General features: G+C 49.1%; 1 protein-coding gene across 1 annotated transcript in view; it reads left to right on the top strand.

Annotated features, from left to right (window-relative positions):
• Positions 1–26,338, top strand: part of LOC147693540 (short transient receptor potential channel 2-like) — a 338,081-nt gene extending 311,743 nt beyond the window's left edge. The window contains exons 11-13 of the mRNA XM_086933233.1: positions 10,800–10,869; positions 21,860–21,986; positions 25,376–26,338. Of these exons, the coding sequence (XP_086789359.1) occupies positions 10,800–10,869; positions 21,860–21,986; positions 25,376–25,713 (535 nt within the window). The 3' untranslated portion in view covers positions 25,714–26,338. The remainder of the gene's footprint in view (positions 1–10,799; positions 10,870–21,859; positions 21,987–25,375) is intronic.
• The last annotated feature ends 431 nt before the right edge of the window (positions 26,339–26,769 follow it).

Below are 26,769 nucleotides of genomic sequence, written 5' to 3'. Positions count from 1 at the left end.
TCCTTTGTTGGATTGGCCTCCGTGTATGGGCCCAACGCCCCAACCAAAGTCCCATATAAAGAGTCTAGGCATCTGGCTGGACACCAACCTCAGCTTCTTGCAGCAAGCTACTACTCTGTCCGCCATATGCTTCGGGCTCATGCGTATGCTGAGAAAGGTGTTACCACTTCTCCCCTTCGAAGCTCGCAGAATAATGGTGCAAGCCATTATTTTGTCCCGTTTGGACTATGGGAACTCCCTATATTTAGGGGCTCCCACCTCTACAATAAGAAAGTTGCAGGTGACACAAAACGCCGCAGCCCGTCTCCTATTAGGCCTCAACAAACGGCAATCAGCTACCTTGGCCCTGAGGAAACTGCACTGGCTTCCTATTAAGGCCAGAGTGTTGTTCAAATCTCTGTGTATCATGCACAAAGCCATGTGGAAGACTGCCCCTACTATGATCTGCTCCCTGGCAAAACCCTACCTTCCTCACAGATCACTGCGATCTAGTACTGCTTTCCTGGCTACTGTCAATAAGATCAGACGCACCAGATGGGGTGGGCGTTCCTTCTCTTGGAATGCCGCAAAGGAATGGAACTCTCTGCCCACTCTCCTTCGCAGTGAACCCAGCCTTCTAAAATTTCGGAAGGATCTGAAAACTTATCTGTTCATTTAATTTTCTTCCCTTTTAATAGTATGACTGTACACAGCGCTACGAGGCCTCCGGGTTGTTTGCGCTTTATAAAACCCGATTAATAATAATAATAATAATAATAATCTGATAACCACGCGCAAGCCGGATCCTCAAAATAATCCTCTGTCTCGGCCTCCGTCGCACCCCCCTTTGAGGTATACAACTCCTCATAGAAACTTCTGAATTGGTCCGTGATGTTCAGTGGGTGATGATGTTCCCCCCCCATGGGCGTCTGTTATCTTATCTATACGTGCCTGCTCCATTCTACCCTTGATCTTGTTAGCCAATGTGCGCCCCAGCCTGCCTCCCTCACCGTACCGCCGAGCTGTGTGTCTAGGCAACAGGTATTCTAATTCTGAGTCCGCCAGTGCCTCATAGTCTGTAAGTAGTTCATGTATGTGAGCCAGTGTATCCCTCGCAGGAGACTTAGCATAATCACATTCTAACTCGCGCAGGGCATCCTCCTTATTTTGCAATTGTGTCCTAATGTCACGTAGTATGCCCGCCGCTGTACTAATACACACACCCCTAATTGTGACCTTGAAAGCTTCCCACAATATTGAGGCCTTATTGACTGAACCCTTATTTATCACAAAATATTGTTCAATGGCTTCCCTCACCGTGTTGTCGTAGATGGGATCTAGCAACGCACGTCCAACTGCACGTGGTTGTGGTCTGACAGTGTATGTGGTAAATGTATTATCTCCCGCACCCAGTTTATGGCCTCTCTTCCCACCAACCAATAATCCAACCGTGACCAGCTACCGTGCGAGGGTGTAGCATGCGTCCCTTCCCTTACCATAGGGTTCCTTACTCGCCAAACGTCACTTAAACCAAATTCTTCAATGGCGCAGGCTACAGTTCTAGCTACTTTAGGAGTGCGGTGGGTTAATGGGTTGGACTTATCCAAGTCAGGGTTTGAATATGTATTTAGATCACCTCCCCATAGTAAAGTGGCCTCCAGAAAGGTTCTCAATACACCATACATCCGAGTGAGGCAGACTGGGTCATCCACAATGGGGCCGTATATATTAATTATAGTAAGCAACGAGCCCCCTAGCTGTCCTTGTACCATCGCGCACCTGCCCTCCTCATCTATATATGTACGGGCTGGTTGGAATGCCACATCTCTTTTAACCAATATCATCGTGCCCCTAGCATAGGATGAAAATGATGCTGCCAATTTAAAGCCAGCCCATCTCCCCGCCACTCCTCGTTCAGCATGTTTAGTCATTTGCGTCTCCTGCAGCAGGGCTACATGAACTGCGTGCCGGTTGAGATAGGCCAATACTTGTCTAACTTTTTTAGGCCAATACTTGTCTAACTTTTTTAGGTGAATTGAGGCCTCTCACATTCCATGTCAACATATGAAAAGTATCACCCTTCTCCACTCTTAGCAACATCCAGCCAATCTAGCATCTCCTGGACTGCTTGTAAAGAGTTGCAGCTAGCATCATAACTAGATACACCAACCCATTTCGAGTGTTTTACTCCAACCTACTTCAGTGTAACTTGCGAAAATAGAAAAACAAAAAAAATACAACAGCACAAAACATACCCCTTCCTCCCCACCCTCAACCCTCCGCCCACTCCAACCTCCCAGTTAGGTTGAGATCGATAGCCATCCCCCACCCACACATCACCCCATTAACCATATTACAGTGCAACATTTGGGGAATACCCACTAGGGGAAGAGGACTGGCAACGACTACTCACACCGAGGTGTGATCACCAGAGCAAAACAATGTGGCTCGCCTGTGCACAACAAGAAAAACTAAAACAATATATGATCAACATTCTATAGCCTGAACAATGTATGATAATTAGAGTCCCATGAGACTGCCGCCCCACACAGAGGGAAGCGTACCCCCCCTTCCCAGGCCCGTCGCCGAAGGGTCGATCCATATGGAGTCATCAACCATCACCACGAAGACCAAAAGAGTGAAGAGGAAAGAGCATTGCGTAACTTTGAAGAAAAGCCCCCAACAATAAACGGAGACCTGTCCATGTACATCTGATGACAAAAAGCGTTATTACAGTCAATCCGCTTCCTCCAATCCCAATGACACCTCTGTGGGCTCCGCGCCTCCCTGCCGAGGTCTAGTCTTGCAAACATGTTTTGTAAATTTCAGGGCCGACTTTGAGTCAGTAAAAAAGTGCGTTTGCCCTTCATGTGTTATTTTTAACTTGGCTGGATATAGTATAGCGTACCGCACAGATGTGGCTTGCAACAGTTTTCTCACTGGCATAAATTCTCTCCTGGCTGCCTGTACCGCTTGGGTGTAATCCGGAAAAAAGGACTGTGTGTCACCCTTATAGGTGACCGGCGCCCTAGCCCGTGCTTCTCGCAAGATAGCGTCTCTATCGGCATAGTTCAGGAGACGGGCAATGATAGGGCGAGGTGGCGCGCCCGGTTTAGGTCTGGGCCCCAGCGATCGGTGCGCCCTCTCCACTATCATCACCGAGGACAACACTGAACCAAACAGGTCCCGCAGCATTTCGTCAATGAAGGTCTCCATTTTAGAAATGGCGGTGGACTCCGGCAGGCCAACAATGCAAAGATTGTTGCGCCTAGATCACGCCTCCAAATCCTCATTCTTGGCACGTATAACTTCTAATTCCTTCTCCATCTGAAAAATTTGAGGCCTAGACTTGTCCTGTGAATCTTGCATATCAGATAATCTATTTTCCAGCGCATCAAGCCTGCGCTCATGTTTATCCACCTTCTTCTTAATGACGTTGAGCCCAGTCGCCAGTGCGTCTATTTTGCTATCAATCGACTTCATGCCAGCCGCAGCTCCAACAGTATTGTTCTAGTGTCATCCTCTGTATCATTGGGTGGCCCGCGGCCTCCTGCGATCCCGCCTGATCACCCATTTATTCAGTAGCACGTGTGCTGCGCTTGTTCTCAAATTGCAGCTTGGGCTGCTTAAGATCAGATTTTACCATGTTAGTGAGGACGACAGTAAGTCCCCGCGTGTTGTCCAGCCGCACCACTCAGCGCTCCCACAGTAACAGTTGTCTTCCTGGCACTCAGCTCTTTCACTACACACCAGCTTGTTCATCACAGAGCCGACACGTCCGGAGGGAAATGACCGACACCAAGTCACAGGAAGCCCTATCTGCTGTACACACTGCCACCAATCCCCAGCAAAGTCAGGCAGACAGCAGTCCATAAACAAGCGTAGAGTCACAGCCACTCTTGGTGCAGATCCCAGCACAGCGCGGTTCAGTCTAGCCCGAGGGGATCTAATCTTCTCTACCTCATGGCGCTCACTCCTCAGATCTTCAACCAGAGCTGCGGGAGACCTGCAGACTAACAGCGCACCCTAGAGACACAAGACGTCACAGCGACCCACCACTCCACAGCCCAGGGACCGCCACTGCACCTCGCTCCCACCGGCCCGTCCAAGCAGGCCAACTGGAATATCGGGTCACCCCGGACAGCACAGGGCCATAGGCCCACTCGCCTATGGTTCTCACCCCAGGTGTGGCACACCCCCGGATCCCAGAGAGCCGGAGAGCCCTGGCCCCACCAGCCACCATAGCGCAGAGGCACCAGTGCGACCAGACCCGCACCAGGCCCAGTCCATGCCCCACACCCCACTTACTGCATTTCCAGTCTGTCTCCACCAGGCTCCCCTGAGAGACCGTGCACCGCCTCCAGGTATATACTCCAACAGCCTCAGCACACCGGAGCTTCCACTGATGCAGCCCCCACTTTCAGTCTCTTATGTTGTAGCTCCAGAGACTCAGAGCACTGCACCCCCCCCAGCCTCTGTTCTTGTGGCTGCAGCCAATCTCCCCCTGTCTGCGTCCAACCTCCTCTTCAAGTGGCAGTCCAACTCTCCTCACTTTGCGCCACCCATTCCAGGATCCACGACCGCAGTGGGCCGTCCGGAGGCAGTCCCGCACACCACGTTACTGCGGCCGCCCGTCCGGAGGCTGCCGCGCACTTCCTCACCGTTGAATCTACAACGGGAGAGCCATCCTGCATCTGGGCACAATAACGGCCGTCCTACCCCCTCTCCGCCGAGCACAAACATCCGCTGCAATACTCCAATCGTCCCGACGGCTCAGGCCCAAGCAGGTGCCATTTTCTCCAGTCGCCGCTCCGAGGCAGAGTCGGCCGCTTTAGAGTATGCCACGCAGGTTACAGGAGCGAGCCTCTCCCCTCCTGTGTACCCGGCCCACAGGGCTCTATCCTCAAGGTCCTGGCAGCACACAGGCGATGTTCACGAATGGTATTTGTCAGATAGTATGTCTGGCTGGCGGAGCTCCCTCAAGAGGCAGCCATTCCACACCTGCATCCGGACCTGCACCACTCCAGCAGTGCCCAAGACCTCGACGAGCAACAGCAGCCGCAGCCACCTGAGATGCATCCTGCTCAACACCCGCTCCGTCCACAGGCACGCCATCGAGATCTGGAACCTGCTCGACACCACAGCCCCAGACGTCGCCTTCTTCACGGAAACCTGGATGAACGCCTCCTCTGCGCCTGACATCGCCATCGCCATCCCAGACGGCTACAAGATCATCCGACGGGACCGCATCAACCACACCGGAGGAGGCATCGCCATCGTCCACAGGAACTCCATCCGCATCACGACCAACACCGACGACACCCTCACAACCGCCGAGCACCTGCACTTCAAAGTCCACATCAACCCGAAGACCACCCTCAGAGGCACCCTCATCTACAGACCCCCCTGGACAACGCACACAGTTCAGCGAAGACATCGCCGACTTCATCAGCCCACACGCCCTCTGCTCCGCTGACTACATCCTCCTCGGGGACCTCAACTTCCACCTGGAGAACAACAACGACCGCAACACCACCGCCCTGCTGGACAACCTCGCCAACCTGGGACTCAAGCAACTGGTGACAACCCCCACCAACTACGCCGGACACACACTCGACCCCGTCTTCGCATCCAGCAAGGACATCGCCTTCAGCCACGCCACCGGACTCCACTGGACGGACCACAGCTGCGTCCACTTCAGCTTCTCAAGGACCACGATCCACCACCACCAGCAACAGGTTGCACGCAGGAACTGGAACAAGATCACAGCCGACCAGCTCGCGTCCTCCCTGAGCAGGAACCCTCCCACCAGCACAACGAACCCTAGCCAGGCGGCCACCAACCTCACGAAGTGGATCAGCGACTGCGCAGATGAGCTCGCCCCCCCGAGGACCCCGCCTAGCAGACCCGGCAGCAAGAAAGCCCCGTGGTTCACCGACGAACTCAAGAGCTCCAAGAAGAACTGCCGAGCCCTCGAGAGAACCTGGCGCAGAGTCCCAACTCCCGACAACATGACTGCCCTCAAGCTCGCCACCCGAAAACACCACCAACTCATCCGCGCCACCAAGAAAACTGCATTCAAGGAACGACTGGACAACAACGCACACAACAGCAAAGAACTCTTCAACATCGTCAAAGAGCTCTCCAACCCCAACGCTGGAAACAACGACATCACCCCTTCGCAAGACCTCTGCAACTCCCTCGCCTCCTTCTTCCACAACAAGATCGCGGACATACACAACAGCTTCAGCACCCAACCGACGAACGCCACGACCGAACCACCGCCCCCCACCACCACCCTCCGCGCCTGGACTCCAATCAGCACCGAAGACACCGTCCGCACGATGAACTCCATCCACTCCGGATCTCCGACCGACCCCTGCCCTCACCACGTCTTCAACAAGGCCGACGCTGTCATCGCACCCCACCTGCGGGACATCATCAACACCTCCTTCGATACCGCTACCTTCCCGGAGAGCTGGAAGCACGCCGAACTCAGCGCTCTACTCAAGAAACCATCGGCTGACCCCACCGACCTCAAGAACTACCGCCCCATCTCGCTGCTCCCGTTTCCTGCAAAAGTCATCGAGAAGACCGTCAACAAGCAGCTGGCCGCCTTCCTCGAGACAAGCGGATCCCTCGACCCCTCGCAGTCTGGCTTCCGGGCCAACCACAGCACCGAGAACACCCTGATCGCAGTCACCGATGACATCCGAGCACTGCTCGACAACGGAGAAACAGCGGCCCTCATCCTCCTAGACCTCTCCGCGGCCTTCAACACTGTCCGCCATCGTACCCTAGTACAACGCCTCAGCAACGTCGGAGTCCAGGAGAAGGCACTGGAGTGGATCATCTCCTTCCTCGCCGGGAGGACACAGAGAGTCCGCCTCCCCCCGTTCAGATCTGAATCCACCGAAGTCATCTGCGGCGTCCCTCAGGGCTCCTCGCTCAGCCCAACCCTCTTCAACATCTACATGAGCCCACTCGCAGACATCGCACGCCAGCACAACCTCAACATCATCTCCTACGCCGACGACACCCAGCTGATCCTCTCCCTTACCAACGACCCCGCCACCGCCAGAGCCAACCTTCACGAAGGGATGAAAGAGGTAGCCGAATGGATGAAGAACAGCCGCCTGAAACTGAACTCAGACAAGACGGAAGTCCTCATCCTGGGATCCTCACCCTCCGCCTGGGACGACTCCTGGTGGCCCCCCGCCTTAGGCAGCGCACCCAAACCAACAGACCACGCACGAAACCTGGGCTTCATCCTGGACTCCTCCCTCTCCATGACCAGACAAGTCAACGCCGTCTCCTCGTCGTGCTTCAACATCCTGCGCATGCTACACAAGATCTTCCGGTGGATCCCCACCGAGACCAGGAAGACGGTCACCCAGGCCCTCGTCACCAGCCGTCTGGACTACGGCAACACCCTCTACGCCGGAACCACCGCCAAACTCCAGAAGAGACTCCAGCGGATCCAGAACGCCTCAGCACGACTCATCCTGGACATCCCCCGTCGCAGCCACATCTCCGGACACCTGAGAGATCTGCACTGGCTCCCGGTCAACAAAAGAATCACCTTCCGTCTCCTCACCCACGCACACAAAGCCCTACACAGCCAAGGCCCAGGATACCTCAACAGCCGCCTCAACTTCTACGCTCCCAAACGCCAGCTTCGCTCGACCAGCCACGCCCTCGCCGCCGTCCCCCGCATCCGTAGAACCACCACAGGGGGACGGTCCTTCTCCTACCTCGCCGCCAAGACTTGGAACTCCCTCCCCACCCACCTTCGCCTGACCCAGGACCACCTCGCCTTCAGGAAGCAACTCAAGACCTGGCTGTTCGAGCAGTAACAGACCCCCCCCCCCCAGCGCCTTGAGACCCTCTGGGTAAGTAGTGCGCTATATAAATGCGATGATTGATTGATTGATTGATTGATTCCACCTCGCGCCAAAGCCACGCCACCCCCCCTTCACGTGTTACAGTTCTACAGCCCCAATGGAGCTCTGATTTAAAGCAGTAACATTTTTGACATTTATAAAGAATATCGTGTTAGTCAAAATAAAATATGTATCCCCAAAAACTTGAGAGATATGACACTTGTAGAAGAACTGGATTCATAGATTTAGGGAGGTAAGATAACAATTGCTATGCAGTAGAGGAGGAATTGTGGAGATAGCCTGGCTTAGGGACAGCGGTGCCATTCTGCACATGACTTCCCAGCTCCGCCTTTAGGTCTGCTCTGACACCACAGAAAACAGATCAGCTCTGCTTCATACAAGTGTTGTCGCCGGATAGCAGACACTGGCACCTGGCTATGTCTGTGTACAGTGAGCAGTGGACCGACTGGTAGACCCCAGATAGCGTTGCATAAAGAGTGCCATAATAAAACAGAGAGATTGTGTAGGCAAAAGTGAGCTAAGTTGTATACTCCAGAGCCCTGTCCTGAGCAAAGTAGGCCATATGCAATGGGAAAAACTATGTGGCACATATACAACTGTTTTTAGTGGTCACAAAGGGAGATTCGGGCCGTTTGCGACTGCTAAAATGGCTTTTACCACGTTCCAACTCTATTTTGTGAGTTGGTAACCTATTACCAACTCACAAAATAGGGTTTATGAGTCGCTATTAGGAAGGGGTGTGCCAAGAGCATCCCTTCCTAATAGGCAGTCGCAGGGGGATGTACGATTGGTAAGCGACCGGAGTATGAACGTAAAACGATTGTAGTTTACTGACCTACTTCAAGTAGGTGGTAAGCCAGTCGCAAAAGGGGAAGACATCCCGAGAGAACCCCTTCCTCTTTGTGAATGGTAGCAAAAACATTTTTGAGATCAGGCAGTGGACCACTACCTACTCTTAAACAATTCAAATTAGATGTTTCATTTTTATTTTTAAATGCATCCCATTTTGATTTAAGGAAAATGGGATGCATCTTCAAAAAAACCCTGCTTTATTTAAAAAGCTGTCACAGACATGGTGGTCTGCTGACCCCAGCAGGCCACCACACCTGTGGGTGCAGGCCATTCTCAGTAGGTCGCAAAATGCAAGCTGCCTCATGAATATTAATGAGGCAGGTCCCTTGCGACCCATTTGGGAATGGCAAACAGTGTCTGATAGACTGTTGTACATGATGTTTGGCAACACGCAAATTGTGAGTTGCTAAGAAACACAATCAGTGAGTTACAGAATATGATGGCTAAACATGTGGCTCCATATTCTTTGGAGTTGCTGCAGTAAATCTGTGGACACCCAGGTGAAATGAAATGGAAACAAAAGTGCAATATATTGGAATAAAGTCTAGAGACATATGACGGCTACACCTGCACATACACGGCTGTGCATGGGCACGTGTGAATTAACATGGGCGTAACAAGCTGTTCCTGGTATAAAGTGGTGGTATATGGGAATGTGAAGCTATTGAGGTGAAAGGCAAACTATGGAAGACAAGGTCTGGCCTGTCTAAATAATATAAATGACACAAGGCAGCTGGTTAATCAAAGCTAACCATGAACCAGAGTTCTCAAACTTTATCCTGGAGATCCACTCTGCTTATTCACTGAAAGGAAACTTCATATCAGCATTCCCCCCCCCCCCCCGGTCCTTGTGACTTCTTAAATTAGTCAGCATCACTCACTTGTAATGCAGTACTGTGCTTCATGGTGGCGTAAGAAGTTGATAAAGGGTTCAATGGCCGATGGTATCCAATTGCTGAATGAAAACAATCCAGGCTGGAATGGTGTGCATACTTACCAACCCTGATCAGTTAGGAGGTAGACCTGCTATTTTAGCTGCACTACAGTCTACAAATTCATCTGTATCATCTGCTTTTGTGAAAGGTGTGGATTTCACCATCTTGGCCAATAACCTGAAAAGTCCTACCTCTCTCTGACCACTGAACGTTGGTAAGTATGGAATAGGGAAACACTGATCAACAGTAACTTATAAAGTTATCCGTTTGCAGTCACTTGAGTATTTGTCTTCCTTTGTGTGTGATGGGGCTGGGGTGCAACAGAAATGTGTTATTAGAGCAGTCATTTTACCCCTGATGCCAAGAGTAGGGAAAGAGAAATCTTTATCAACGCAGGAGGGCAAGCTAATTTTAGAAGAAAAGGGGAGTCCATACTGCATGGTACTTTCCATCCACTGCAACTCTGGGTAGGTGTCAAATGTAAGCAGCTGCCTTATAACATCACCAAACCTGGCCTCAAGAGGGTGCTAACGTGAAATGGACTCCAAACTGGCTTTGTTCCATGGTGGAATGAGAATAAAACAGCAAGGTGCATTTTCCCTGGGGCTTCAAAAATCGATTACACTGGACAGAAATTTTACAATGAGTATGCACAGAAAAGCATGGACTTTGTCTAGTCTATTCTAGAGGTCATGTTTCTCATCAACTGCGAAATGGGTGAGGGCCCTATGGGGTACCAGTGGGGCGCTTCCTCTCTGTCCATACACTGACTACTGGTGAATATAGCTAACCAAACCCTCCTGAAATCAACCAGGGGGATGATGGACACTGCATGTATTTGTAAACCAAGCGTATCTAAAATGACAGGCTAATGTTACCATCAGAAAAAAACTGCACAGGGATCAAAAACTTGACTTTTCAGCTGTGCTTTGTTTTCACCCAGGAAATAAATGCGTAAAAAAATTAAATAACAAGACTCATTAAAGAGGGATTCTGGTTTAGGTAATTTGTAAACTTTACAAAGCACAATGAGAACAACACCATCCCATCCCTCACGGGAGGGGCAATTGACCACCTAACACATCCCATAAAATAAAATATAGTGAAATATTTATTTCTTTTATTTCAGAGGTATCTTTCGATTTATTTGTTGCTACAACCCAAAGAAGAAACCAGACTATCCACCCATCCATTCTATTGTAAGTTTTTATTTTTCTCTTCTCTCTTGTTTGCATTAAGAGTGTCTGTGAGTGATGGTAGCTTTGTTGTTAGAGACCTCATGGTCTCTGTGATCTTCTAGCTGAATGTCCACCGACAAAGCTATATTTGTAACATGATCATTTGTCAGATCCTTACTGATTTTAAAAATGATGGTGCCACGACTGAGACTCGTTCATGACCTCATGACGGAGACTCCTTTCTGACCTCATGATGCAGGATCATTCATGACCTCATGATGGAGACTTCTTTAGTGGCCTCATGATGATGGCTTGTTCATAACCTCATGATGCGGTCTGATTCATGAATCGACAATGGAGAACCGTTCATGAGTTCAGAAGGGAGACTTGTTCATGACGTCATGATGGAGGCTCATTTCTGACTTCATGATGTAGGAACGTTCCTGACCTCATGATTGAGACTTGTTCATGACCTCACGATGAGGCTCAAGATAGAGATTCGTCAATGACCTCACAATTGAGAACAGTTCATGACTTGAGAAGAGACTCTCTCTTGAACCTCAGAATTTAGACTCATATATGACTTTAGGAGGGAGACAATTTACGATCTCACGATTCATGACCTCTATATCAAGACTCGTTCACAACCTGACAGCTGAGACTTGTTCTCAAGTCTCCTGCTTGTAAGAGTCAGCGAGTCTCAGGATCTTGAGGTATGAAGTCGATAGTCATAGACAGAACTACTGCTTACAGCTTTGAGCGTCTTTATTGGTAATGACGCTACAAGCTGCATAGGTGGATTATCAAATGTCTCCGGCCCACATTACAACTGTTAAGGCAGATATTCCTGGCAGAAATATGAATCATATAAATTCTTATTCACAAAGGTTTCTGTGAGTAGTTGGGTCTTACTCTAGTTGTAGGTGTGATCACTCATGAACTGGAAGTGGGAGTAATCTCTGCTTATGGAAAAATAACTTTGAGAACAAAACCTTGCATATGCATATCCTTCACCTGGGAATTCACTGGAAAGACACACCTAAGTCTGAAGTAAGACACTACTCACAGAAATACTTTTTAGGAATCAATCTTTTTATTGATAGGAAGAGAAATTTGCAAAACACAGCTTTCTGCCTACATCCAGAGGCTGGCAGAGCGAGCATTATGTGGACTTACACAGCGTTCAAGCCACAACACGGAAACCGGCCGTGTAGATCTAAAGCTACCAGGCTACTATAAGCGTCTTCCATTTCCTGACAAATAAAACAAGAAAAGTTCCCAAGAAAAAGGAGAAGATATAACAAGCAGGAACCAAGACAAAAAAGAAAAACAAACAAACCCTTCCCCCCAGCACTCATCCCACCACCCCTACCCTCCGCACCAGTGAAAACTCCCTAGGCGTTATCAAGCGCCCATATCAAGCTTGGTATGTGCCCCCCCTGCACACCACTGGATGAGTGTCTGCTGAGGACTGCTCCATTGGTAGAAGGTGCAGGACTTGTAGAAACTTCGGGCACGTTACTTCCCTCATATCTCATGACAGTAAACTCACAAAAGGCTCACACAAAGTTACAAAGTCTCTCCCCTTCCCTTCCACCCCCATCGATAGACGCTCCATGGCTAAGAGGTTCCATAAACGGTGTAACCAGGCTCGGAACTCTGGGATTGCCATTGAGCTCCATTGTGCTAGGATGACCTGCCTGGCCGCCAACAGTGATAGTGCTATTTCTCTACCTCTGACTGATGTCAGTGTGAAAAACTTAGGATGCGAGAAGCCAAGGAGAGCATACTCCGGAGCTCGTTGCAGTGAGATGCCAAATGCTGCATCTATGTTGTCTAAGACCTCCCCCAATATCTTTGTAATTTTGGGCAGTGCTAAAGTAGGTGCACAAGAGTACCAGTTTTTCCACACCCCGCCAGCAGAGGTCTGTCTTGCTTTTATCCCATCCGTGTATTCGTGCAGGTGTATAGTACCAATAAGAGAGGATCTTAAAGGTGGATTCAGGCCCCGCTACACTATGTGCGGTGGGGTGCGCTCGGTATAGGATATGTTCCCATTCTTTAGAAGAGAGTGGCCGGCCTAATTCTGTTTCCCTCCGAACTTGCGCCTTTGTGCGACACTCGTTCGGCCCCCCCGCAAAAGCATGGTGTATAACTCGGATATGAGGCGCCGACCATCTTCCTTACGTACCAGCCACTTCTCAAAGGACGAAGTAGTCTCGACATGAGCGCATAGTTAGCGGGCCTCGTGACCCAATGCATTAGTTGGTGGTAGGAATATACATCAGCAGCGGGCAAATCATAGCATTGCCTAAGCTGCGGGAAAGGCATCAACCCCTCTAAATCAAAAAGGGACCCCACGCACTTGCATCCCTGCTATCGCCAGCGCTGAAAAATCAGTGAGTCCTGACCCTGAGGGAAATCTGGGTTATCCACAAGGGGGGTCATTGGCGAGGGAAATGAGGTCCAGCCCTTCCGAACTGCCACCCTATCCCAGACCCTGAGCGTGGGTGCTGTTACCGGCGAAGAGTACAAGCCCCAGGCCCGGTGGTGATGAGGTAGCCACAGGTCTCTCCAGATGTTTTTGCCCGCCACAGACTGGTCCACAAAATTTCAATATTTCTCTGATAATGGCCTATTCCATTCAACTATATATCTGAGACATGCGGCTTGATAGTATCCACTAATGAGGGGCAGGCCCAACTCACCCTGTATTTTTGGGTGTATCATCTGCGCAAGAGAAAGGCGCGTTTTCTCCCCCCCCCCAGACAAACTTGTTAATGAGGGCTTGCAATTTTGCAAGTGCTCGGGTGGTGGTGCCATAGGTATCATTTGAAAAACATAGAGAATGCGTGGAAGAATCGACATTTTCACTGCCGCTATGCGTCCAAACCATGCGAGGTGTAATTTTGACCAGGTGTCTAACGCCTTGGCCATCTTCTCCAGTAGCATTGAATAATTAAGCTTCACTGTGGGGGGAAGAGTCGGAGCCAGCTGCAAATCCAAATATTGTATATCACCCTGCGTCCAACGGAATGGGAATTGTTGTTCCAGAGCACTCACTTCCGCAGGGGGTATGCCGACATTCAAAATTACGGATTTGTGCAGATTCACTTTGAACCCCGACACCTCCCCAAACGCCGTAATCTCATTCATCAGCGCCGGCAGGCAGATCTGCGGATGCATGAGGGATAAGATCACATCATCGGCATATAAACTTATTTTTGTGGATATCCGCTCCAAACTTCATACCTACAATGCGCTGATCCATCCAAATATGCTGAGCAAAAGGCTCCATATAAAGCGCAAACAGTAATGGCGACAGGGGACATCCTTGCCGGGTCCCTCTGGAGATCGGGAAGAGCGAGGATCTACAGCCATTCGCGGTCACACAAAGGCTGATGGGGCACAATAGTTACACCGAATCCACTTAAGGAAGTTTTCCCTAAAGCCAAAGTGGCGCAGGACCTCAAATAGATAGCCCCAATCTACCCGATCGAAGGCCTTCTTGGCGTCAATAGCTAGCAAAAGGGCCTTCTAACAGGTGAAAGAGCCCCTTGGTGTTGTCTCCCCCTTGTCGAGTTGGGATTAAGGCCGCCTTATCAGGGTCTATTATTCCCACCATTAGTAGTTTAAGGAGAGCTGCTAGTACTCCTGCAAAAATCTTTGCATCATTATTAAGGGGGAAGATGGGCCTGTATGAACCACACTCCCTCACATCCTTGCCCGGTTTGGGCTTTGGCGCGGAGTCGCTGAACTAGCATCTTGCCGCATTTGTCGCTGCTTAACAAAAATGTATGGTAAAGCGGATAAGAGCATATTCAGCCCTATCTAGGTCTAGGTGTATTTTCTAATTGCTTCCAGACTCTTGGGGCACCAGTGCGCTTGTGAATCGCTTCAAGTTTGAGCACCTCATTCCCCAGTTTCTCACGCTGCTCTTTACGAAGCACATTGTGCGCTGCTGAAATAGCAATACATTCTCCTCTCGTGACTAGTTTCAGGGCCTCCCAAACTGAGGAAAGGGCCACAGTGTTGTTGTCATTGTGTGCTAAATAGTATGTGATAGTAGGCCTAATGTGCGTCGTCGTGTCTTCTGAGTGCAGTAGGGACTCGTGCAAGCACCAGCTCGGAGAGAATTTACGCGGGCGCTGCACTGGGATGTGGACAGAGAGGGGCGTATGATCTGAGAGAGAGCGGCCTCAATCACTGATGAGTGTAAGAGAGGTAATAGAGCGCTTAAGGCCAAGAAGTGATCTAGTCTGGCATACGTCTTGTGGGCCACTGAATAATAAGTATAATCCCGCTCCCCAGGATGGTGTTCTCGCCATACATCAAGCAACCCGCTGTCCCTCAACCATTCCCGCCCTTTAGCTGAAAGCTCTCCAGCCTGACCTGTGCGCTGGCCCGACCTGTCTATTTTAGCATGCATGACCAGATTCATGTCCCCTCCTACCAAAACGGCTGTGTCAGGTGTAGAAAGAATGTCTGCAAGTGCAGGGAGCAGGAAGGGTTCCTGTTGTGTATTAGGAGCGTATAAGGAAGCAATAGTGAGGTGTATTCCCCTCCAAAAGGCCCTGATGGCTAAGAGGCGGCCTTTGATTTCAGCTATTGTCGCCACCACCTTTCCAGAGAAGCGGGCTCCCAGCAGGATGGCCACCCTATTTCTCTTAAATGGACCTGCCGACCAAAACTGTTGGGGAAAGCGTCTATCACGCAGCCGTATAAAATCTTTAGAAAGTAGATGAGTCTCCTGCAATAGACAAATGTCACCCTTTAAGCCTGCCAAGAAGGACAATACGGCCAATCTTTTCCCGGGGTGATTAAGGCCTTTCACATTCAGGCTCACTACTTGTAGCGACCGGATTTTCAGACCAAGTTATCAGCTTATCTATTCCCTTCCCAGTACCTACAAGCACTGTATCTAAATTACTTACCTGGGAATGGTGAATCCACACTATATCCTATAGTTACCTCACAGAGCTGGCCACATTTCTGATTCTGCAATTGCTATAACGTCTCTTGACGATCTCATTAACGCCGAGTCATGGACGATCTCACTAACGTCCACTGGTGGACGATCTCATTAACGCCAATCACTATTGGCCATCTCATTAACGCCCGGTCACGGACGATCTCATTAAAACCTATCACTATTGGTGATCTCATTAACGCCAATCACTATTGGCGATCTCATTAGCGCCCAGTCACAGACGATCTCATTAACACCAATCACTATTGGTGATCTCATTAACGCCAATCACTATTGGCGATCTCATTAACGCCCGGTCACGGACGATCTATTTGATACCTACCATTTGAGCATCTGATGAGAGCCAATTTCCCTAACACATGGAATAGGGGCCTGACCTTCTCAAACAGAAACTATTAGTTCCAATTAATCCCACTGGAAGTTATTTCCTGTTATGAGCAACATATCCTCCCGTCATCAGTTACCTGTAAGAAGGGAATCGCACACATCCTTCTATACGTCAGCACCTGGCTAGAAAGAAAGGTTAATCCTGTCACGGAAACAACATTCAAGTGCAACTGCTAATCATTGGGGTCTCTTTATTACATAATGATGATATGACAAGACAAAGAAAACATTGCAGTAATATAGTAGGAAATTATTGTTTCAAGTGGGAACCTAAACATAACCTAGGAAGCAAAAAGGAATGAATCTTTAAAAGTTGCTAACTATCTAGGAACGCCTCACCATGGTCTCACGCATTCCGGCCTCAGCAGCTGAGCTGGTCCCTCTCTCTCTCGCTTCGGTTCTTTCAGGACTCTGCTCTGCAATCGCAGGTGCACGTCTGCACCGCTATGCCTCATCAAAGCTGCCACAACTTCAGGCCACTTGAACCCTCTCCAATCTTCATCCGCACCAGCCCAAGATAACACCCTGACAGCCACTACTGCCGACTTCAACCTCTGAACGGAGCAACTAACTTCGAACTGCTCCCAAGACTGGCTGTTCAAATTCTCGCTCCCTGCTCTGCTGCTCTTCGATAATATGGGAGGCCCTCTGCTCATGGAAATTTCCAGCCAGCAACCTGTCTCCCACCGAATTCCTGTACCAAGCCCCGTGCTCCCGACGCTCCCACAGTGGCCATCTGCCGTTGCGTCTAGAACCCGGGGAATAAGCACATTCCTTCGATAAGGGCCGGTCCTCACCGGTTTCCAACTAGTGAACAACAAGCTGAAACTAAAACATTACCCCTGACCTACAAGCACCTCGGACAGCCGAGGCAGAAAGAAAAGATGGCTGCTCTCTAGTTTAGGCCTCTAGGCCCGAAAAGAGGCAAAAGAGATGTAAAATCATGTCAAAGCCAATAGGTAAACCTTACAAATAGATAAAATAAAGTCGGAAATAAAGAGCTCATAATATACTTAGATGGCGGTGGACAATGGTCACCACCAGTCCAAATGATAAAAAATTATCCTATTGGTACACTACTTTAAGATCCTTTCGCCATCTTAACAGTGTTAGGCCCTGGAAGCGGGCCGGGAAAGCCAGCTGTAGCTCATAACTGTGTGACAAGGGACATGACAACATGGACGCACATAAGCAATGTAGACAAACTGACCGGTACAGAGGCCCCCCAAAAACCCTCCCCCCAACCCACCCAACAACAAACCCCCACAAACCAGCAATGACTAAAGTACATCTCTAGGTGATCAGAGTCCAAAGGGACGTGGCACAGAAACAGTCAAAACAAGAGTAAAGTGTCTCCCAGCACTCCGGCACCGGGGGAAAGATGAACCAATAACACAACCACCCCTCCCTGTCCCTCCGGTGCACCTAGTTGAACCCAATAGAATGCCATGCGACAAAAGACTCAAGGGGCGTCGGGGTACTCAGAGACTTGCAACAGTGATGTAAGAACGGCTTCCCTCTCCTGCTTGCTTGTGGCTGGGTCGGGTTTTGGACTAGGAGACGGTTTCCCAATTCGCCGCCATACCGGGGAGCGCCGTCTCTGTTGAGGTTTCGGTCTGTCATCCTCTTCTGTAGACGGACTTCTTTCGATCCCCAAGGTTTCCAACGCTTCTTCCAAAGACCTGATCTGGAGGAGTCTGCCTTGATGCTTGAAGATAAGATGAAATGGGTGGCCCCATGAGTAGGGAATGTTCTTTGCATGTAGGTGATTGGTTACAGGCTTGAACGCTCTGCACTTGATGAGCGTGGAGGCTGCCAAATCCTGGAAGAGAGCAGGTTTGTGCCCGCGGAACTGCACCGGCTGTTGATCACGTGCCCTCCGGAGAATGCGTTCTTTTAACTGAAAGTCATGGACACAGACAAGTATATCCGGAGGGGGAGCCTTAGCTCCACGCGGAAGGCCCACCCGGTGAACCCGAGCCATCTGAATGTCTGAACTCTCCTCATCCCCCAGAATCTGCTGCAATAAGGCGTTGACATAGGCCGGCAGATCGTCACCTTCACCTTTCCATGGAACCGCTCTAATCCGTATATTATTCCACCTGGAGTGGTTCTCCGGGTCCTCAGCATGGGCCTGAAGATCGATATTTTGCTCACGGAGGGTAATCATCTCCTACTGCAGTTGGTGAAGGTAGTCCTCCTGACTCAAGTTGTGTTCCTCTAGGGTCGCCACTCTCTCGCCGATTCCATCAACGTCGCGTCTGACCTCTCATAGGTCAGCAGATAGCTGAGAGCGAAGATCTTGAATATCTTCCTTGCTAGCCGAAAAGAGTTCGACCATGAACGCTTTAGTCGCAGGTGCATCGTCACCATCCATGTGACTGGCCTTCAGATCAGGCTGGGGATTTTGCCGGCCCTGCTGCGTTCTTTCAGTGACTTCTCTCTATGAGCCCTTCCATTCCTCTCAGCTCAACGTGACATACTACACCTGGCCGAAGGGTAGCGTTAGATCGCCTGTGCTATGGCCTGAGTCCCTGCATCCGATATCAAAGGCCAAATCCTGTATTCTGGGCACCCCTCTGGAGCACACGTTAACCCCAGCGAGCCATTCAGCATGCAGGCAAGGCCGGTGTACTCTTCACCTACGACAAGGGAGGGGGCGCTCACATCCACACCGCCCGCCGCCATCACAGACCGACTAGCGACACCACCAGATTCGCTCCTCTCCACATCGATTCCAGGACACAAACCAGGCCCCTGCCAAATAGGGCTCACAGCAGACCCAGTCACCCCCAGTGAGATCGGCAGCGCTCCTCACCTACTGACGATCAATGCACTTTCAATGGGGGGGTACTGTTTCTATATCACCCAAGGTGCACCACAAAGTCCCACCCAGGCGATATCTCATGCACCACACCTGCGCTCTGCCAGCACTCGGGAAAACCCCAGATCCGCAGCTGGCCACATCAGGGAAAACCACACGCTGCACAGGCAGCAGGCCGGGGGGGGGGAGGGGCAAGTGCAGGCTTCAGCACATGCAATCCGCCGATCTGCGGAGCGAGACCAGCCTCCCAAAGCTTTCACCTCACCTCAAGACCCCGGTGTCACCTCCACTGGGTCCGGAAAGCACCCCAGGGACAGTGTAACTTCCACCGTATCCCAGCATCCTTTCACCTGTAGACACGGGGAGTCGAGCGGCGGCAGTCTCATTAGGCCGCTAGGCTCATGTCCAAATTGTGCAGGCATCACCAGTAACCAGGCAAACGAGGCAACCCCTAAGATGGCGGTGCCGCAGGCTCTGCACCACCGCTGTGCCGCCCGCCGCCACGCTGCTGCATCAAATACCGACCTTTCAGGGAAAGGTTACCGCTTGCAGCGCTCCTCCACCCAGGAGATCCAACGAGGTACTGTCCCTCCGAGACTCCCGGGGCTGCACTAGAACTCCGTCATCCCCTGTACAGTTCAAAAGGCGGGAGCGCTAACTGCTGACCCAGAGTCCGCTGCGAGCACACAGGTGAGGCTCCACATTCCGTGCAGGGCACAGCAAGCTGCGGGCAGCTGCTGGTTCAAAATCGTGCCGTCTGTCAAGCTGCGGCGCACCCCCTAGTTCTCCAGGCCGCAGCTCGCTCCCCGGAGCCCCGCGTCTCACCTCCCAGCTCGCCGCCAGAAACCACCTCCGGAGCCCAGTAGAGCCCGCGTCACTCCCAGGCTCTCCCTTGGCTGGCGAAGATGTGGGCCGGGCAGAATCACTCTCGGCAGGCCTCTAGGCCCACGCTCCCTGTTGGGCGGGCTCCACCAAAGTCCAGACCAGGTAGGCAAATCGGGCTCCACACCACGGCAACGCAGCCAGCTGCCCTCTCCTCATTCCTTACTCTCGTAGGGAGGTTCGCCCGTGCGGCACACCCCTGGTCCACAGCCCCAGTGGATCCCCGCACCGTCCAGTGCAGACCCGATGCACACTAGGCCCACTAGGCCGCCGCCTCGCTGCAGGGCAAAAAATCCTCAAAAAGTCGGTGGCAGCAAAAAGGAGGCAAGCAGTCGCAACCCTTTCAGCCCCTCAAAGGAATCCGACCGTAAACAGCCTTGGATTGGACTCGTATCGGGCGATAAATCAGAGATAAAATGTGGCGGCGCCGGAGGGACAGGAATCCATGTCTTATCTCGCCGCCATCTTGGCCACTCCCCCAGAAATATTTTTTATATCAAGCCCTAGGGAGAGTTTTGGTATATCAACACAAGGTAGAGAAAAGCTGAGGGAATGGAAGGAAACAGTGGTGCTGCCCGCTTCCATTTCCTCGTTTCCCATGCATCCTCTTCTGAAGAATCCACGACAAATTTTCAGGAAAACCATTGACCATGGAAATGATTCCCATGTAAGTTATTGTATGTACATTTATGTAAGATCCTGAGCACTTCACACCCTTGCTCCATGGCCTGGGTAAATGTCATTGAAAGTTAGATACACTTGCATATTTCAGCTCAGACTCATAATTGCAATTTATTTACTCACTACCCTCCCTTTCATCGCGTGGCTTTTTCTCCAGTGTTCCCAGTTCTGTGTCTCTCTTGCTCTTAACCAATGGTCTTCTCAGACCAAGGGCGTCGCTTACAGTTTGGCTAAGTGGGAGAACCACGGTATTTCGGGGGTGCTCTCTCCTCACCCCCACCGAAGTCACTGCTTCCTCACTTGCTTCCTCACTCTGTTTAGAGTCTGGACAAGTGCTGGGTGCACACTTGTGTATTCTGAGCTGTTGTCTCTGGTGTAAATGTCTGACATGACAACCTGTTCCCCATTGACCGGGCCGGAATAGCCTTTTATTCCACAAGGCATTTCCCCGGTGTACTGAAACCATTGGAGGCCCATTTTGACTGCCCAGGGTGGCTGTTAGTGCCTCTGCCACTTTCCCTAGATCCTCAGGATAATTTGCAGCAGGCACAGGAGAGGCCTTCAAGAGAGAGAGAGAGGGAAAAATGGGGCGAGGGAGCTAGAAATCATTGAGGGAGAGAAGGGAACAAGAGAGAATGAATCAATGAAAAAAGAGAGAGCTAAGACAGTGGGGCTGTTCTGAGCATGTTTGTCAGGTATGCTTTTGCTTTCCTGTCCTGGTCCTGTCTGGTAAACATTCATTGGCACTCAGCCCTAATTAGGAGAGGGCGATAGTGACTCAAGCCATAGCTGTCCCAGAGAGGGGAAACACACAATGCCCCCATCCTCAGGACCATTGTATTTTTTTCATTTCCTGAAAACAAAGTCCTTCATTGGCTGTTTGTTTTCAGAACACAAAAACCTTTGCAGAGTGGGCAAAACACACTGTGGCACAGTGGTGGCTCCAGTAAAGGCACACAGAACCCTTTGCACGACTGGTCCTTTCCCAGGTGGGCTATACCCTCCGCTCACCTGGGAAGCTGCCTGCCAGGGGTCTACACGGCCTCTAAAGATCCCTGCAACTTCTTTGGTTTTGTGCTGCACCGCCACCACTTCATCATTTGCAACTCGAGAGAAGGGTTGAGCAGTTGTTGAAGCAGGCTTTATTCATAGCTGCAGATTTTGGGGTACACCTGCTGATACAGATATTTAAGGTACTAGTAATCTGCTTGTTTAAGAGTAACACAATGTTGGTTATGATCCCTCAGTCAAACAGAGACATGGGAGACAGCGGTGTAGAGAGCCGCTCGTCCTATCGGCTGCAGGTCATCAAAGCTCTGGTGCAGAGATACATAGACACCGCACGACGCGAGTTTGAGGAGAGCAAGAGGAAAGGTAAGAATGAACAGAGGTGTGGAACTAATCATTTGGATACACTCGTCATGTAGCGTGTAGTTACTGTACTGCATGTAATGTATTTGATGGTATTAATATTGCATCCAACATATCTACCTCCAATGTAGGGATAATTCCCCCGCTGTGCTGAACGTTCCACGGAGCCAATGCACATGTGACGAGCTGAGTTCGTCATGAGCACAGGAGCACTGTAGATCATGACGAGCTCAGCTCGTCATGAGCATGCGGGCGCTGTGCGCGCCCCCCCACCCCCCAGCACAGCGGGGGAATAACCCCCGCAGCGAAGGGGTTAAGGAACAGCTTAATTAATAAATCTATCCTGAGGCAATACAAATAAACCTCACATCAAATGGAGAGGGGTAAATGTTGTTTCGCTAGAGGGAAGAGCAAATGAAAAAAGCTACACCACACAAAACAATATACTTGAATACAAAACAAGAATAAACTGTATTAAGAAACATCAGTACACATAGTAATTTATATACAGCGTTTGCTCCAATAAGTGCAACAGGGTGCCCTGAGAAAGTGCTTGTGCATAGGTTTTATAGATGAAAAACAAGAAAGCAACAAAACATAATCGATTCAAATTGAAAAACAAGCCTGTTCATACAACCTTTTAAAACACTACAAGTGAATCGACTAAGCACTTACAATTTTCCGCTTATTAAGCCTCGTGTACTCTATCACACGTGAGCATGACCCAATTCTCATAAGTACACCTAGTTTATATTGGTTTACATCAATTGTAACTCCTTCTCAGGCCTAACACTGTCTGTCCTGATGATGATCCTATGATTTCTACAAGTATTGAAGCGTCTTCAACTCTAGTACCTAGTCTCGATTGGTAAAGTGTTCATATTTGTACACAAGAGATTTGGAACTCATGATTAGTTACTATAATCATTGTGTTTCATTTGTCACACTTATCTGCCTGAGCTGTCAATGTCCTATTTGACTGTCTTTTCTGATTATTTTTTCCCAACACCATAGATTTTTTATTGTTCAAAATAAATATTTATAAATTGTCCATTTGGACATTATACAAAGGCTTTATTGTATCCGTATGAACATTGAGCTGCCTGTATGTTTTACATAAGGGACCCCTCTTTGTTTATAAATACATGTACTCCTGGTCCCTTTTTATCGAAGGGTTTCCCTTGTTTACCATAAACAAGGCTAATATCTTAGATATTTTGCGGCTGACTCGCATATCTTTTGTCTCCTGCAAAACAGAAGCCCTATTCTACACAGGAGTAAAGTTGGCATGATTCACAAAAAATAGAATGGTGATTTGTGCATGTGCGTATGCTACATTACGCAGTGTGTGCTCAGTACTAGCACATGGAACATAGGTAAAATTTGCACAACTGGGAGACTATAATAATAGAGCCAAAGGGCATATAATACAAATGTGCTTACTACTCAAAATGTAGTACATTTTAAATCATTTGCACATAAAGAGAAATATGCTGGCTTATTTACGCGGAACCTAAATAACACATGTGTTAATGGACCAGAAAATGGGATGTAATCTACCATTCATGCACTATTAACACAGGTAGGTATGTAGAAATGCAATGGATGTTTAAAATAATCAATGGCCATCCAATCCACACAGCCACCGGTGCTCTGAAGTGGAACGTAGGGATACAACTAACATCTTAAAGGAGTGAAGTCATTTTCCTGTACCAGGGACTCAGGAATGGTAGGACTTTCACTCATAAATTAGATTTTCCCTCATAACAATTACACCAGTGTAGTGGAGGGTAGGTAGGTGTTTCAAAGTGGGTGAACATGGGAAAGTTGAGGAACGAGCACACATTTCCAAGTTTGTAGGTGCTCATAAACCTTTTGCTGGCAGGGCCGGACTGGACGTAGTGGGCACCGGGCGTTTTCCTGGTGGGCCGGAAAGGTTGCTGCCGGTTTTGGACCTGTGTGGCCGGTTTAGCAGCAGTGCTGCAATATCGTCCCCCTGTAACAAAAGCGAGTGCCGTGCTTCTCACTAGCACCCGTCCCAGCCCCCACTTCGAAACATGGGCAGATCGAGCAGATTGCCAAGGCTGAGTGCTGTTCCTGGTCCGCCCGTGTTTGCAGGTAGACCCCTACAGTGAAGCCTGATGTAGAGCTTGGAGAATGGGATACTCATTTACCAATGTGATGGATATCCCATCCGCCTGATTTAGAGTTGTAGAATAGAAACCTCTGTCACAAGCGCGACAGATATCCCACCCGCTGTATTACAAGTGCCATCGGATATGATGTACTTCTAATAAGGTGAACAGAATGTCCGTCCCATCTGTGATTAAGCATCTCATCCGTCAAGTCAAGCTCTAAATCAGGCCCTAAAGTCTCCCAAAGGAAGGAGAAAATATGTTTTCAAGGTTGGAACACTGTACTGTGTTGAAAGGGTTTACACATGGGGAACATATTTTTACTTTGGAGAAGCAACAAAAACCTACAATGCGTCAATGGACTTTACAGTTTTATGCCTGTATGGGGAAATCCACCCCTGTACAATTCTTCACACGCAAAATAAAAATATGTATTAGTGCTAAGAATCTGTAATAGTTGTAGATTCCTAGATTCCAGGCACTTTGTGATTACCATGAAAGTCAAAAATGTTTCACTACTTTGTAACAACATTTCCAAATTTCAGTCACTGAGTTGTGTCAATGAGACCCACGATGAGGAATGTGGACCTGTGTCAATGTTAGATGTGTATTCCATACATGAAGGGTGTCTTCGCTCAGGATGTACATTGCACATGAGTTCCATCTATCTCCTTGTCAACCGTAACCAACTCAGATTTTCCTCCACTGATTTGGCAAATTCATCTCTGCCTTTTTTGGATTCTGCTTATTGGCGGTACAGAAATTCTAACAAATGCTACAACTCTAAATTCTAATTTCTCCAGTTTAAGTGGCATTACTGCACCTGCCACGTGTGCTGAGCATTTTCCATTACCCCATTGTATAAACCCCTTTTATGGGAGATGAAAGTTCATGTTGTCTTGCATGGCCATTGGTAGTCCATTTCTATGAAGTACACAGTGCTATCTTTTTTGTATTTTTCTTTTTTTTATCTGCCACAACTTTTCTTATGTATGACGAATCAGCTCAAAACGCTTCCAAAATATTGTAGAACTAAAATTTTTATTAAGCATTGCATCGTTTTCAAGAGCATTTGACGTAAATATAGAAAATATATTGTGAAAGAAAAAGACAATGTACTGTAAGATAGGAGAGGGCCAGATGCGCGGTTGCATGCACACCTTTATCATCCTCAGGTAAAGAAGCAGTATTCTTAGGACTCCTAAAAGTGAGTTCAACCCTAACTTTTGTTCACTTTCAATTTTTCTTTCCAAACAGATCTTGGAAACCGAATCACAGAGCTGAACAAAAATGTCATTCGCCTGCAGTCTGACGTCAAGGTCCTGCGGTGCTCTATATCCGATGGCACCTTGTCAGGTAACCCTAAGGACGGGTCCAACATGCTGAGTCGCTACATCATGAAGGTCCGGAACAGTTTCCACAACTATGACGAGGATTCTCTAGCCTCGGGCAAAGGCTCGGCAGAGGCTACTGTGCACCAAGGCAGTGAGGGAGCAGGTGTGCCCGAGGACGAGTGTCCGCCTTACCCAGACGAGATGTCCTTCACGACGGAGAATGAGATTCCACCACTGGAAAAGACAGAGGAGGAAGAATGAAAATGGAGTATATGAGCATGAAGAGTACATACTGCACTTTTTCTAGAAGAGATCAAGCTATAGTCAAGTGTTATTGGAAGAAAAGGGGACTTTAGTTCTGTTAATAATGGAATGTGTTCTAGCGAAGAACTCACAACCCTGACCTAACTTTTTCCTAGTGTTTACGAATCAACTATTTACCAACTTTCCCTTTGTTTGCCTTCTGTTTGAAGCTCTGGATGTTGGTCTCTGTGTTAAACTCACACATCCTTACTGATTATTTTATGGTGGGTCTGTTTCTTTTTATGTAGAGTGTTGAGTTTGTGGGGCATCGTGTGACTAAACCTCGTGCTAGATTGATACAGGTTATGGCCATTCATGTGCCTTGATTGCCCCATTTACCCATGCGTTTTAGAGTTGGGTTTACATGCTACAGATGTTTCTCCACTACAACCTGTACAGAAAGACATATCAAGTTGGATCTCTGTGGTATGGAACAATAGCTGAAGCCTAGCACATCTTGATAATGATATGTGCTTCCAGCTTTGGATCTTTCATAGATTCAAATGCTTTTAATATTTCCGCCTTCCGACTGAGAATATTCCCAACCTGAAGACAAGATTTATTCAAAGTATGTGAATCTATGAAAAATGTAGACACTGGAAAACTACAGTTATAGATGAGTAGCTCATTTCTCTCCAGCACTGATAACAGATAAGTAACTTTTTGCAACTTCATCAGTGAATTGTTCATAGCATCACCTGCTCTGGCTGTTTCCCATTACCAGGCTAGGATTGCTTCCCGCATATTCACTTGGAATATTCGTAAAAATGTGAATCTATTAACCCCTTGGTTGCTGCCGCGATTCTGCGCCTGTGCGGCACATTCCGATCGCGGATGCGGTCATGACAGCCGGGAGCCGTCATCAGCACACGAGCACTGTGTGACATGACGGCTCCCGGCCGTCAACAGCATGCAAGGGGTTAAAGATACCAACAGTGGAGAACTGAGGTTATTGGTAAGTAACTTTCATGTTCAAGGTTGGCCATTAGTGTTGACAAAAAGACGAAAAGCCTA

Source organism: Lissotriton vulgaris, chromosome 8 (genome assembly GCF_964263255.1).
Source record: "Lissotriton vulgaris chromosome 8, aLisVul1.2, whole genome shotgun sequence".
NCBI lineage: Eukaryota > Metazoa > Chordata > Amphibia > Caudata > Salamandridae > Lissotriton > Lissotriton vulgaris.
Note: the sequence above shows the minus strand (reverse complement) of the source record. Positions and strands in the feature narration are given on the sequence as shown.